Source organism: Misgurnus anguillicaudatus, chromosome 4 (genome assembly GCF_027580225.2).
Source record: "Misgurnus anguillicaudatus chromosome 4, ASM2758022v2, whole genome shotgun sequence".
NCBI classification, from domain to species: domain Eukaryota; kingdom Metazoa; phylum Chordata; class Actinopteri; order Cypriniformes; family Cobitidae; genus Misgurnus; species Misgurnus anguillicaudatus.
Genome location: NC_073340.2, coordinates 35,210,815 through 35,224,948, shown reverse-complemented (window position 1 = coordinate 35,224,948; position 14,134 = coordinate 35,210,815). Strand labels below are relative to the sequence as shown.

General features: G+C 37.9%; 1 protein-coding gene across 10 annotated transcripts in view; it reads left to right on the top strand.

Annotated features, from left to right (window-relative positions):
* The window catches only part of LOC129421345 (uncharacterized), a 183,855-nt gene that overhangs the window by 29,833 nt on the left and 139,888 nt on the right, over positions 1 to 14,134 (top strand). For 2 of the 10 annotated variants that reach the window (XR_012369349.1, XR_012369343.1), the window contains exons 1-2: positions 1 to 695; positions 3,863 to 3,945. The exons of 1 other annotated variant lie outside the window; for it this stretch is intronic. Coding sequence is in view for 3 of the 9 variants with exons in the window: in XM_073867199.1 (XP_073723300.1) it covers positions 636 to 695; positions 3,863 to 3,945 (143 nt within the window). In the remaining 6 variants the exon portion in view is untranslated. Of the gene's footprint in view, positions 696 to 3,152; positions 3,227 to 3,862; positions 3,946 to 14,134 lie in introns of all 10 variants that reach the window. 7 more of the 10 variants (XR_012369342.1, XM_073867198.1, XR_012369346.1 and 4 more) reach the window with 5 other exon arrangements.

Below are 14,134 nucleotides of genomic sequence, written 5' to 3'. Positions count from 1 at the left end.
AAATCACAGCTTTTTGCAAAGATGGCAAGAAATGATGACAGTGACAGTGACAGGTGTGTCTGATAAATGCATGGCCTGTAGCCTATATAATGTGAAGGAGGTTGTAAAACTCTTTATTGGTATCTGAAAATGCTTCTTATTTTATAACCTGCGCAATGAGGGATAACACAAATGAATGCAAGTGTGTTTGATTTGGGTTGACACAACTAACTCTTAAATTGTGTTTTGGAACCGACAGAGAAAGAAAGTGCTTTCTAGAATACACCCCTGATCATACTGAGATAACAACCTTAATTTTACATCCCATATATGTTTAGGTGCTCAAATATGATGAATATATTTACTGCAAGCAAGCAGTTTGCTTTACATTACAAGTTAATTTAAAGGAAAAATAATGATATCCCTACTGAAAAATCCATCAAAGACCAGCATAAAATAATGACGAAAGTAGTGACGTATATAAAAAAGTTGGTGTGTTGTTGTTTTTTCCAGTATATGTTCTGCAGCTAGGAGGCAGTATTGAATTAGTTTAACTCTGCATGAATGGAAAAGTTTGAGAGACACAACACGGGTTTATAACTATATCATAACTATTTACTCATTTTGAAAGTGAAAGTATTGTTAATGTTTAAAAGAGTGAGCGCACTGGAGAAAGATCATTGGGACCTTAATCTTCCTCATGGTGAAGACAAACAGTAAGTGAACACTAATGTAACCAACCTTTAACCAAACCAAACTATGAAAATCATGCGTTTACATTTGCTAACACATAACAGCATTCAATAATATTATGAGTGCATGTTATATTGTATTCTTTAAACTTTGTAAATATTTCTGATGGTGTTGTTGATTATGTCTTTTTTTCTTTGTTTTCATAGACTTAAAAAACTATATTTTAATGTTAATCTTGATATTTTACTATACAGATTTTGTTATTGTATCCTACATGGTGTTGCTAAAGCGCGAATTGTGAAATCGTATAAATATGCAAAAGTAAAACACTGCTAACCTGGTAATAACGGTGAAGTGTTTTTTCTAGGCTACAATATTTAATCAAGTAATATGATATCAAAATAACACAAACACAAAATACGATTGTGGTGCTTAATTATTTTTAATATTATGTGTATGTCTAAACGCCTCGGAAGCAAAATAAAATGTGTGTTGGTCCAAAACATTACTGGAGTAGATGCCATTTCTTTTATTATTTATTATTTATTATATTTTTTATTATTAAACAATTGCTTGTATAGCATAAAAGCTGTGATTGCATTATTGTGTTGCGGAGTGCGATAGTAGTGATAAAAACACGGAATGGAGTTTAGTTTATATGGACTCTGAATGATTTGAGGAAGCAGCAGTGAAAGTCAAGGCTGTAGCTAAAATGCGTAATGGAGTTTAAGCCCTTAAGTGAACAGACACATGCGCTAAATTAGAAAAAAGTGAGTTGGTCCAATATCATTGGTATTACAAAATCCACGTAGCCTATATTGTTGTGTCGCGGAGTGCGATGGTAGTGATAGGCTAGTAAAACACGGAAAGGAGTTTAGTTTATATGGACTCTAAATGATTTCAGGAAGGTGAATGTGATTTCACCAAGTAGGATGTGATCCTGGATCAACACCATTGTTGGTCCTGGATCAACATTTTCATTAACCAATAAGATTGCAGGATTTGGATTAGGGTTTATGTTAGATTTAGGTCTAGGATTGGATTAGGGGCTTTTAAAAAATACCCCTCAAACTATTAGTTCACACTACTTTGAGGGTTTAAAAATGGTTAGGGTTAAAGTTAAGGGTAGGTTGGGGTATCTTTGATTAAAACGTTGATCCAGGATCAACAAAAAATGTTGATCCAGGATCACATCTTACTTGGTGAAATCAGGGCGACCTTTGAGGAAGCAGCAGCGTCAAGGCTGTAGCTAAAGAGCGTAACGGAGTTTAAGCCCTGAAGTGAACAGACATATGCGCTAAATTAGAAAAAGTGAGTTGGTCCTATATCATTGGTCTTAAAAAAACACGTATAAATGGTTCAAACGCCTTACTTCACTTTACATTTTAATTGAATTAGAATATATATATATATATATATATATATATATATATATATTCTAATTCAATATATATATATATATATATATATATATATATATATATATATATATATATATATATATATATATATATATATATATATATATATATACAGTCTTGTTCAAAATAATAGCAGTACAATGTGACTAACCAGAATAATCAAGGTTTTTAGTATATTTTTTATTGCTACGTGGCAAACAAGTTACCAGTAGGTTCAGTAGATTCTCAGAAAACAAACAAGACCCAGCATTCATGATATGCACGCTCTTAAGGCTGTGCAATTGGGCAATTAGTTGAAAGGGGTGTGTTCAAAAAAATAGCAGTGTCTACCTTTGACTGTACAAACTCAAAACTATTTTGTACAAACATTTTTTTTTCTGGGATTTAGCAATCCTGTGAATCACTAAACTAATATTTAGTTGTATGACCACAGTTTTTTAAAACTGCTTGACATCTGTGTGGCATGGAGTCAACCAACTTGTGGCACCTCTCAGCTGTTATTCCACTCCATGATTCTTTAACATCATTCCACAATTCATTCACATTTCTTGGTTTTACAGCATTTTTGATATCACCCCACAAGTTCTCAATTGGATTAAGGTCTGGAGATTGGTCTGGCCACTCCATAACATTAATTTTGTTGGTTTGGAACCAAGACTTTGCCCGTTTACTAGTGTGTTTTGGGTCATTGTCTTGTTGAAACAACCATTTCAAGGGCATGTCCTCTTCAGCATAGGGCAACATGACCTCTTCAAGTATTTTAACATATGCAAACTGATCCATGATCTCTGGTATGCGATAAATAGGCCCAACACCATAGTAGGAGAAACATGCCCATATCATGATGCTTGCACCTCCATGCTTCACTGTCTTCACTGTGTACTGTGGCTTGAATTCAGAGTTTGGGGGTCGTCTCACAAACTGCCTGTGGCCCTTGGACCCCAAAAGAACAATTTTACTCTCATCAGTCCACAAAATGTTCCTCCATTTCTCTTTAGGCCAGTTGATGTGTTCTTTGGCAAACTGTAACCTCTTCTGCACATGCCTTTTTTTTAACAGAGGGACTTTGCGGGGGATTCTTGAAAATAGATTAGCTTCACACAGACGTCTTCTAACTGTCACAGTACTTACAGGTAACTCCAGACTGTCTTTGATCATCCTGGAGGTGATCATTGGCTGAGCCTTTGCCATTCTGGTTATTCTTCTATCCATTTTGATGGTTGTCTTCCGTTTTCTTCCACGTCTCTCTGGTTTTGCTCTCCATTTTAAGGCATTGGAGATCATTTTAGCTGAACAGCCTATCATTTTTTGCACCTCTTTATAGGTTTTCCCCTCTCCAATCAACTTTTTAATCAAAGTACGCTGTTCTTCTGAACAATGTCTTGAACGACCCATTTTCTCAGCTTTCAAATGCATGTTCAACAAGTGTTGGCTTCATCCTTAAATAGGGGCCACCTGATTCACACCTGTTTCTTCACAAAATTGATGATCTCAGTGATTGAATGCCACACTGCTATTTTTTTTAACACACCCCTTTTAACTAATTGCCCAATTGCACAGCCTTAAGAGCGTGCATATCATGAATGCTGGGTCTTGTTTGTTTTCTGGGAGTCTGCTGAACCTACTGGTGACTTGTTTGCCACGTAGCAATAGGGGATATGCTGGAGGCCTTGATTGTTCTGGTTGGTCGCATTGTGCTGCTGTTATTTTGAACAAGACTGTATATATATATATTACATTTCTAAATTGATATAATGTCTTTATAACAGGAGCTGGATGATGGGTGCTGTTAATGTTGTACTTCTGGTCTTGCTGGTTTGGACTTCCACTGCTGTCTCTGAGGCTGATGATGGTAATATACAGCCTGGTCTCACAAACAAAACGTACATATTTACACGTAAATTAAAACAGTCCAATACGTATGTGCTTTTACGTATTTATAGTGCCTTTACGTATTATCTGGACGTAATTGCAGGATCGATACGTATCTAAATGTACGTAAAATGTCCTAAAATACGTACAGATTAAACGTGTTCTGACCAGTAGTTATCCAGTAACATTTGCTTATGAAGCCGCTTTTTTATGAAGCGCTTTTAATGCGCATTAGATTTAATTCTCCGTTTAAAACACTTTGGCACTTTAATACTTACTTGCTACAGAGCATTATACACTTTACGATGTAATACATTTTTATTTAAAATAATGATCGGACAAAACCAGAACAGATCGCGTTCCCGACCGGACTCATTTCAGCGTTACAACAGATTTACAATGTCTGCGACGGTGTTGACATCTCTTCTCCAGGTGAGGAAATTTATTTACATTTTTAATTTATATGTCTGCTCTATTTTATTAAATATATTCTTAGTCAGTTGTTGGTTTTTGTTAGAAAATAACTTGAGTGGTAAGTTAATCGAAAAAGTGCATCGACTGAATTGATACTAGGTTTTAACAGGTGATAGTCATTAAATGATTAGTGTTTAATATGATCAATCTAATATAAATTCATAATTATTTGACTTATTTGTTTTGTCTCTGTATTCTCAGATCAAACTAACATAATATGCTGCATACCGATTCATATTATTCATCTGAACCGTTCTCTAACTGAATCCATAGAGCTGTTTGGACGGCCAGACCAACATCCAAAGGTCAGTATTTTTCTTGAACATCCAAACTTTTAAGCAGTTACGGTATTATTTTACTGAAACATTTAAGAAAAATATGTGAGATTGGTGGAACAAATATAATTTATTTATACATTTTCTATTTTATTATTTTTAAGATTACGACAGTTGTAATGATATTAATTCTGATGTGCAAAACAAAGTGTCACGTTTTTGCAACAGAATGTTGAGTTTTAATGATACAAGCATATAGACAGTTTCACCAGCAACAATATGAACAAATGGCTTTTTGGACTGAACGGTAAACTCCCACATAGAAGCAATAACAAAAGTCCATGGTTTTATTTTGTTAAAAGTTTAGCATCCATGTCTTTTTGGTGTATTGATTACTATCAGCAAAACCATTGTTTTAATACACTAACCATGGTTTTACCATGGTTTTGAAAACCATGGTTGTCATAACCATGGTTATTTTGTGGTTACCATGGTTTTACTACAGTAACCATGGTTTTTGGTTTTAACTGTAGTAAAACCATGGTTAATTTTCGTAAGGGATTGTTACTGTTTAAAATGAATGTATACAATGTTAGCTACAGGTCCTTAAATTCTTGCCTGGCTGCCAAACCTCTTGGCACACCTGCGATCCATGCTCACCAATTAATTGTTACTTTTTTAAGCTTCTCCACGTGTACAACGGTAGCCATTTTGTCTATTTGTGTTGTCCAACATTTTATTTCCTTCACAAGCACATTTTTGAGGCTATAGTATCTATAATATCGGCACTTGTATTGTTTAGAATATCTTTGTCTATAGAAGGCAAAACAGGATATGTTGTTGGCAAAATGAGAGTATGTGCTTTACATATGTCTTTATGTATTTAAATGTGTCTGTAAACTCTCTGGTTTAAATTCTGTGTAAAGTTCCAATGCTGCAAGCTGCATATAAAAAACTAACCCCTGCCTGTTTAACCTTGCTCATTGTGATTACTCTGGACAAGTTATAATAATATGACACAAACACATCTGCATTCTGCACAGGACAGTTGAAGGTTTGACTGTTGTGTAGTTAATGTCCTCCTTTTAAAAGTGTGTGTACATTTTGGGAAATTATTTGTAGTCTGTCATTATACATTGGTATTGCATTTCATTTACTAACAATTATTTTGTAGGTCGCTACGAACTACCATTGCCCCATCTTCACTCAGAGCAGTGTAGAGAAACATGGATACCAGGTGTGCTAGAAATGCAGAAGAGTGGCTACTGGCCTGCAACTGTAAACTTCTGTACCATTTATGATGAGGAAGTCTTTGTGTCCTTCGAAGACTTGAAAATGGCTGCTCCAGGATTGTCCCGTTTAGCATTCATAAGAATGCTTGACATGAAGACAGTGCACTATGGCAGAGTGAGTACTTTTCTCTCATACAGGTCAGCCATATAAAAGAACCTGCCTATTATTTTGTATCTCTAGCTCACACTAATGTTTTTTTTTTGTCGTTGGGTATGTTTGTAAAAAGTCTAAATCTCCCAATATAACTTAAGGCCTAGTTGTGTCTTCATCTCTAAACCCTGTCTGGGAAACTGCCCCTATATCAATGAGTACGTTTACATGCACAAAATAAACGGATAACTATCAAAAATCTGCTTATTATAAAAAACTGTTTTTTATGCGTTTACATGTAAATCAATAAACCGGCTATGCAGACAACTGTGTTTACATGGGACTTGGAGATTTGTCAGGTTTCTTGCAGGTATTGACATCATCGCCTATAGCGCATAATATTCGATCAAAAAGTTGACGGCATATCTGTCTTAAGCTATATTGTTTTATCTCTTTTCGTGTCTCTAGAACCTGTAAATATAACATCAGTTTTTATTTTTGCAGATTCTCTGCTACTGCTTTACTAGAGCAGAGACATTTATGTGTTACTTTGCACTTTTTTTCGCGTCTGATGTTTATCTTTCACACGCGGAGACATGCGCACATGCACACAAAACCGTGAGAAAGCCTGTTAGGTGTTTACATGCTACGCAAAATTGGGTTAATGAGCAAAAAAGACTCAAAATATGTGCCAAACTATTTGCACACGATACCAAAAGGCAATCCTTATTTAGATTAATCTTTATTATTTCTGTTAAATGTTAAAGCATCAGGCTTTTGAAAGTGTTTGAATTACTAAAGTGTTTTAATTAGTTTATTTTCAGGCATTTTTTACAAAATGTCATCTCTTCACCTTCGTCTCTCTATCTCTTTATCTCTCTCTCTCTTACAAACTCGCTCGCTCGCTCGCACAAACTCGCTCGCTCGCACAAACTCGCTCGCTCGCACATACTTTTGCCATTGTAACTAACCATATCACTGGTTTATTGGTTTGTATGTTTTAGACTCAGCTGAATCTAAAGAAAGACACATCTCTTCACCTTCGTCTCTCTATCTCTTTATCTCTCTCTCTCTTACAAACTCGCTCGCTGGCACAAACTCGCTCGCTCGCTGGCACAAACTCGCTCGCTCGCTGGCACAAACTCGCTCGCTCGCTGGCACAAACTCGCTCGCTCGCTCGCACAAACTCGCTCGCTCGCTGGCACAAACTCGCTCGCTCGCTCGCACAAACTCGCTCGCTCGCTCGCACAAACTCGCTCGCACAAACTCGCTCGCTCGCTCCCACAAACTCGCTCGCTCGCACAAACTCGCTCGCTCGCACAAACTCGCTCGCTCGCACAAACTCGCTCGCTCGCACAAACTCGCTCGCTCGCACAAACTCACTCGCTCGCACATACTTTTGCCATTGTAACTAACCATATCACTGGTTTATTGGTTTGTATGTTTTAGACTCAGCTGAATCTAAAGAAAGACACATCTCTTCACCTTCGTCTCTCTATCTCTTTATCTCTCTCTCTCTTACAAACTCGCTCGCACAAACTCGCTCACTCGCTCGCTCGCACAAACTCGCTCGCTCGCTCGCACAAACTCACTCGCACAAGCTCGCTCGCTCGCTCGCTCCCACAAACTCGCTCGCTCGCTGGCACAAACTCGCTCGCTCGCACAAACTCGCTCACTCGCTCGCACAAACTCACTCGCTCGCTCGCACAAACTCACTCGCTCGCTCGCACAAACTCGCTCGCTCGCTCGCACAAACTCGCTCGCACAAACTCGCTCGCTCGCTCCCACAAACTCGCTCGCTCGCACAAACTCGCTCGCTCGCACAAACTCGCTCGCTCCCACAAACTCGCTCGCTCGCACAAACTCGCTCGCTCCCACAAACTCGCTCGCTCGCACAAACTCGCTCGCTCGCACAAACTCGCTCGCTCGCACAAACTCACTCGCTCGCACATACTTTTGCCATTGTAACTAACCATATCACTGGTTTATTGGTTTGTATGTTTTAGACTCAGCTGAATCTAAAGAAAGACACCGAAAGCCTACAAGAACCTACAATGAAAATGAACTGGTTGTAGATGATGGTCACAGATGTTCAGGAGTGGGCTCACACTAGTATGTAAAAGCTATAACATGTCTTTTCATATACATTTGCAAAAACAAGTGTGCTACAACTTGAAAATGCAATTTTTTTAATTATTGCAATTTTTGACACTTTTTACAGCAACTGTAGGAGACAGTGATGTTGCAATTCAGACAACAAGGAACACAATAGAAGAATTATCTTTGTGCATTAAACAACGGCAGCATCGTCTTTATAGACACACTGGTATGTTAAATATCTAGTAAAGAACTACTTGTTTGTTGTCTTCTGCATTATTACTCCTGCTGCTGTTACTGCAAAAAATTCCCAATTTTAATTCATTATGTTTTAGCCACAATCAAAGGACGGAATAAAATAAGAAGAAAAATCAATGAGGAGAAAAAGAAGCTTGCTTTTGCCATTGAACACCACAATGCCCTTGTTGACCCCACCCAGAAAAAGTATGTGAACCCTTTGGGCTTGCTTGGATTTCTTCATGGATTGGTCGTGGGATGTGTTCTGGTCTTCATCTAAGTCACAACAATAGAGAAACACAGTCTGCTTAAACTAATACCGCACAAGCATTATACGTTTTCATGTTTTTATTGAACACAAAATGTAAACATTCATAGTGCAGGGTGGAAAAAGTGTGTGAACCTTTGGGTTTAATAACTGGTTGACCCTCCTTTGGCAGCAATAACCTCAACCAAACGTTTCCTATAGTTGCAGATCAGACCTGCACAACGGTCAGGAGAAATTTTGAACCATTCCTCTTTACAAAAGTGTTTCAGTTCAGCAATATTCTTGGGATGTCTGGTGTGAATCACTCTCTTGAGGTCATGCCACAGCATCTCAATCGGGTTGAGGTCAGGACTCTGACTGGGCCACTCCAGAAGGTGTATTTTCTTCTGTTGAAGCCATTCTGTTGTTGATTTACTTCTATGCTTTGGGTCATTGTCCTGTTGCATCGTTCATCCTCTGTTAAGCTTCAGTTGGCGGACAGATGGTCTTAAGTTTTCCTGCAAAATGTCTGATAAACTTTGAAATTCATTTTTCCATCGATGACAGTACACCGTCCAGGGCTTGAGGCAGCAAAGCAGCACCAAACCATGATGGCCCCTCCACCATATTTCACAGTTGGGATGAGGTTTTGATGTTGGTGTGCTGTGCCTTTTGTTCTCCACACATAGCGTTGTGTGTTCTATTCAAACAACTCAATTTTGGTTTCATCTGTCCACAGAATGTTTTGCCAGTAGTGCTGTGGAACATCCAGGTGCTCTTTTGCAAACTTCAAACGTGCTGCAATGTTTTTTTTTTTTTTTGGACAGCAGTGGCTTCCTCCATGGTGTCCTCCCATGAAGTCCATTCTTGTTTAATGTTTTCCTTATTGTAGATTGGTCAACAAAAATGTTAGCATGTGCCAGAGATTTCTGTAAGTCTTTAGCTGACATTCTAGGATTCTTCTTTACCTCATTGAGCATTCTGTGCTGTGCTCTTGCAGTCATCTTTACAGGACGACCACGTCTAGGGAGTGTTGCAACAGTGCTGAACTTTCTCCATTTGTAGACAATCTGTCTTACCGTGGACACATGGACATCAAGGCTTTTAGATATACTTTTGTAGCCCTTTCCAGCTTTATGTAAGTCAACAATTCTTGATCGTAGGTCTTCTGAGAGCTCTCTTGTGCGAGGCATGGTTAACATCAGACAATGCTTCTTCAGAAAAGCCAACTCAAAACTGGTTTGTGTTTTTTATTGGACAGGGCAGCTTTAATCAACACATCCAATCTCATCACATTGATTGGACCCCAGGTTGGCTGACTCCTGGCTCCAATTAGCTTTTGGAGAAGTCATTAGCCTAGGGTTTCACGTGCTTTTTCCACCCTGCACTATGAATGTTTACATGTTGTGTTCAATAAAAACATGAAAACGTATAATATTTGTGTGGTATTAGTTTAAGCAGACTGTGTTTCTCTATTGTTGTGACTTTGATGAAGATCAGAACACATTTTATGACCAATTTATGAAGAAATCCAAGTAAGCCCAAAGGGTTCACATACTTTTTCTTTCAACTGTATATGTAACCATGTATTCATATTCGCCAGATGCCACATGAAATTAACCCTTATTTTCATTTGTGTTTGTTTTACAGTTAACCCCTGGAATCTTCCAGATGATGGGATTCAAGGACTTCAATGTGTGTTGAAGAGAAAATTACATCAGTTAAGAGCTCACCAGGGCACTGTAAAAACAAGTTATCAGACAATAGACATCATAAACGAACATATTACTGTTGAAGAATGTAAATATCCCAGCTGGCAATAAGACTCAGAAGCCCTTTATTCAAGCAGTGCTGATCTGAGCTCTGATGAAGATGATACATGTCTGCTGTAGTTATTTACTAAATATGTTGCAGTTTTTTTTCTTTCACTTTATCTATTACTCTTCTTTCTCCATCAGTCTTCTCTTTTTTTTAGTTTTTCGCTCTGATTGCATGTGTGCTTGCCTTATACCATGGGAGATGAAATATTAACTTTTTAATAAAGGATGGATTAAAATGTTAATTTGGGTTTTTCTGATGGGATTTACAGACATATATCCTGTGCATTTTTACAGACATGTCCTACAGTGGATTGCTGGGATTGGGGGCTGTAAGAGTAGTTTTGAGAAATGTTTCTATTTTGTGTGCAACAGAAGATTATTTCCAAATCTAAACAGTGATAAATAAAAAGTAATTATATGTACTCGTTGTTACTTGCTGTATTCTTTAAAAAAATGCTTTAAATTGTAAATTCATATAAATAATGTACATGCATGCGTGTACACTATTACTAAAGTGTAAATTGGGAGACAAACATTACAATGTTCAATTCTTTGTGACATTAATAAATAAATTACAAACAAGGATTTAATTTTTGATGGGCAAATACTTGAATAGGTCACCATTACAGTGCTTATAGTTTTAATAACAAAGTTTGGGATAAACACGTTTAAATACCCTTACGAAAATTAACCATGGTTTTACTACAGTTAAAACCAAAAAAACATGGTTAGTGTAGTAAAACCATAGGCTACACTAAAATACACCAAAAAACCATGGTTACTACACTTTTACCACAATAAAACCATGGTTAATTTTCGTAAGGGTAAATCTAAATCATGTATTGCGTGTTTCCAGTGACCAGCATGGATACGAAGCCTCCGGAGTTCGCATATGCAGGCTGCATACGTCATCAAGCCTTGTTTAAGTTTACTATTACATTCGCAATGTATTTTTTTTTTTAAGAAATACGATGATACATTTCATGTAGGCTACCGTTTTGATTTTTGCCTACTTGTTTTGTTTTTTTTCCCCTTCTTTTTTCTCTTCTCTTCCATCTGTTCAGATGACTAGATGTAACGTTATTGTTAATACACGTTGTGTTACTTGTATTTCATATATGACATTTCTGAGTAAAAGCATATTACAACATTTTACGACGTAAATGCCTGCAAATGCGACCTCCGGAGGGTTCAGCCTTCGGATTAGGAAACGGCCGCCGTCGGCCCTACGTGCCTTAGTTTTCAGCATCCCTCCACAACTGTTACACTCGTCACTTGCCTAACCAGAATATGAGGGGAGTGCTTTGGGTTCGGACCGAATACCGAGCTCGGAGCCCTTTCCTTTGGGGCGTGTGTGCTCCGGGTTCGGGTCAAATATCAAGCTCAGAGCCCTCTCTTCGGATAGCAAGCCGAAAACGCATACCATGTATCCTATGTTGCGTATAACTTAAACAAGCATGCTTAGGGAGAATCATTTTCACACCCCTGCTGAAAAAAACAGCATCAAACCAGCATGGACCAGCATGGGAATTATGCTGGTCTATGCTGGTTTAGCTGGTGGTCACCAGCATACCAGCACCAAAACACAAATATGCTGGTATGACCAGCATGGGATGCTGGGGCTAATGCTGGTTTAGCTGGTACTAATGCTGGTTTGATGCTGGTTTAACTGGTGCTGATGCTGGTTTAGCTGGTGCTAATGCTGGTGGTGATGCTGGTTTAGCTGGTGTTCACTAGCAAACCAGCACCAAAACACAATGCTGGTCTTGCTGGTATGCTGGTTTTTTCAGCAGGGACATGAAATAATACAGCTGATTTCTGACCCGGCCACTGTCTTTGTAAAGCATCTCCATTAGACATCACAGTGCTCACCTCTTGCAATGTCTAAAATCTTTGTCAAAAATTGACATGAAGGTGACATGTTAAGGACAAGTATGGTAATACTTGTATCATCTGTGTACAGCAACTGGATGGATTAAATGCAAAGTAGTTAACCTTGCTGAAAAAAAAGGTTACCAGCACCAAAACACAACATATGCTGGCCTTGCTGGTATGCTGGTGACCACCAGCTAAACCAGCATAGACCAGCATAATTCCCATGCTGGTCCATGCTGATTTGTTGCTGTTTTTTCAGCAGGGAACACACACACGCGCACATTTTGGTTTCCATGTTTTGTGGGGAAATTCCATAGACGTAGCCTAATGGTTTTTATACTGTACAAACTGTATATTCTACTCCCAAACAATAACCCCAACCATCACAGAAAACTTTCTGCTACCTTAGATTTTCAAGAAACATGACTCTTTTTGATTGATATGCTTGTTTCCTCATGGGGACCTCAAAATGTCTCCACAAGGTCAAAAAAATACTGGCATTCCTATCTTTGTACGGACAATTGGTCCCCACAACGTGATAAATACCAGGTACACACACACACACTTCAAGCCACCCCTGGAGCTGTGGCCAGCCATAAAGGTTATATGTTTCTCCATAGAAGTGCATGTATGGACCCAGAGACTGTAAGTAACACTGACTTTATAAAGAAGTAGTTTACGACATCTTTGTGCACTGTACAGGCTTTTTAAAAGACATTTGGAGAAGTGTGTACGGGCAGTCATAGCCTAGTGATTAGAGAGTTGGGCTTGTAACCCCCATGAGAGTTGCTGGTTTGATTCTCAGGTCTGGCAGGTTGCGACTGTGGTGCCCTTGAGCAAGGCACCTGTGATTGCTCCTGGTGTGCCCACTGCTTTGGGTGTGTGTGTTCAGTACTTGCAGTGCATCTGTTCACTACTCACTGTGATGGGTTAAATGCAGGGGTCACATTTCAGGTTTGTGTTGCATACTTGACAAGCATGTCACAAATTCCTTCACTTTATGTAGGTATCAATGTTTATCCAGATTTAAGGACCAAATTTACTGTTGGAACAGTGTTACTTTCTGTTTCTGTAAGAACAGAGATGTTTCTTGACATAAATACTTGGACTAAGGATTAGGAATAGTTACAGACTTTTACAGGTAAACCATTGCATGCTGTTACTTGTACAAACTCTTAAAGAGTTTTTGACATTTATTTGAGTGAAATGTACCATCTTGAATGCCCTTATGGTCTATATGATACACATCCTCTGTTGTGGACCTTCCAGTGGTAAAATTGTGCATATACTAAAATGCTCACGTAAGAACTGACATTAAATTACAATTAAATTCAATTTCATTATGATTTGAATTCTGACGATGACACAGAAATACAGAAGGTAAATGTTATAGAATGTCTGCAAAAGACTACAGTTTTTGTCTAATTACCACAAAAAAAAACATTTTTCTTAACTATGTACAAAAGTTACTGATAGTAGCACTACAAAATGGTCATGCTGTTAATGTTATTCACAATTTATGAGATACCTTTATAAAAACAATAGTAAAGTAGTATATTTAATAATAACTATTGAATGCAATATTGTAAATATAAAAATATTATGTAAAAGGAAACAAATAATAATACATTTTATATCAATTTTTCTATAGTTATAATCACAATATACAATATGTTCTATATACCCCGTCTGTGTATAACATATATAAACTGCTATACTTATTTTTAACTAGCACAGTTCTTTGATAAATATGCATTAGAG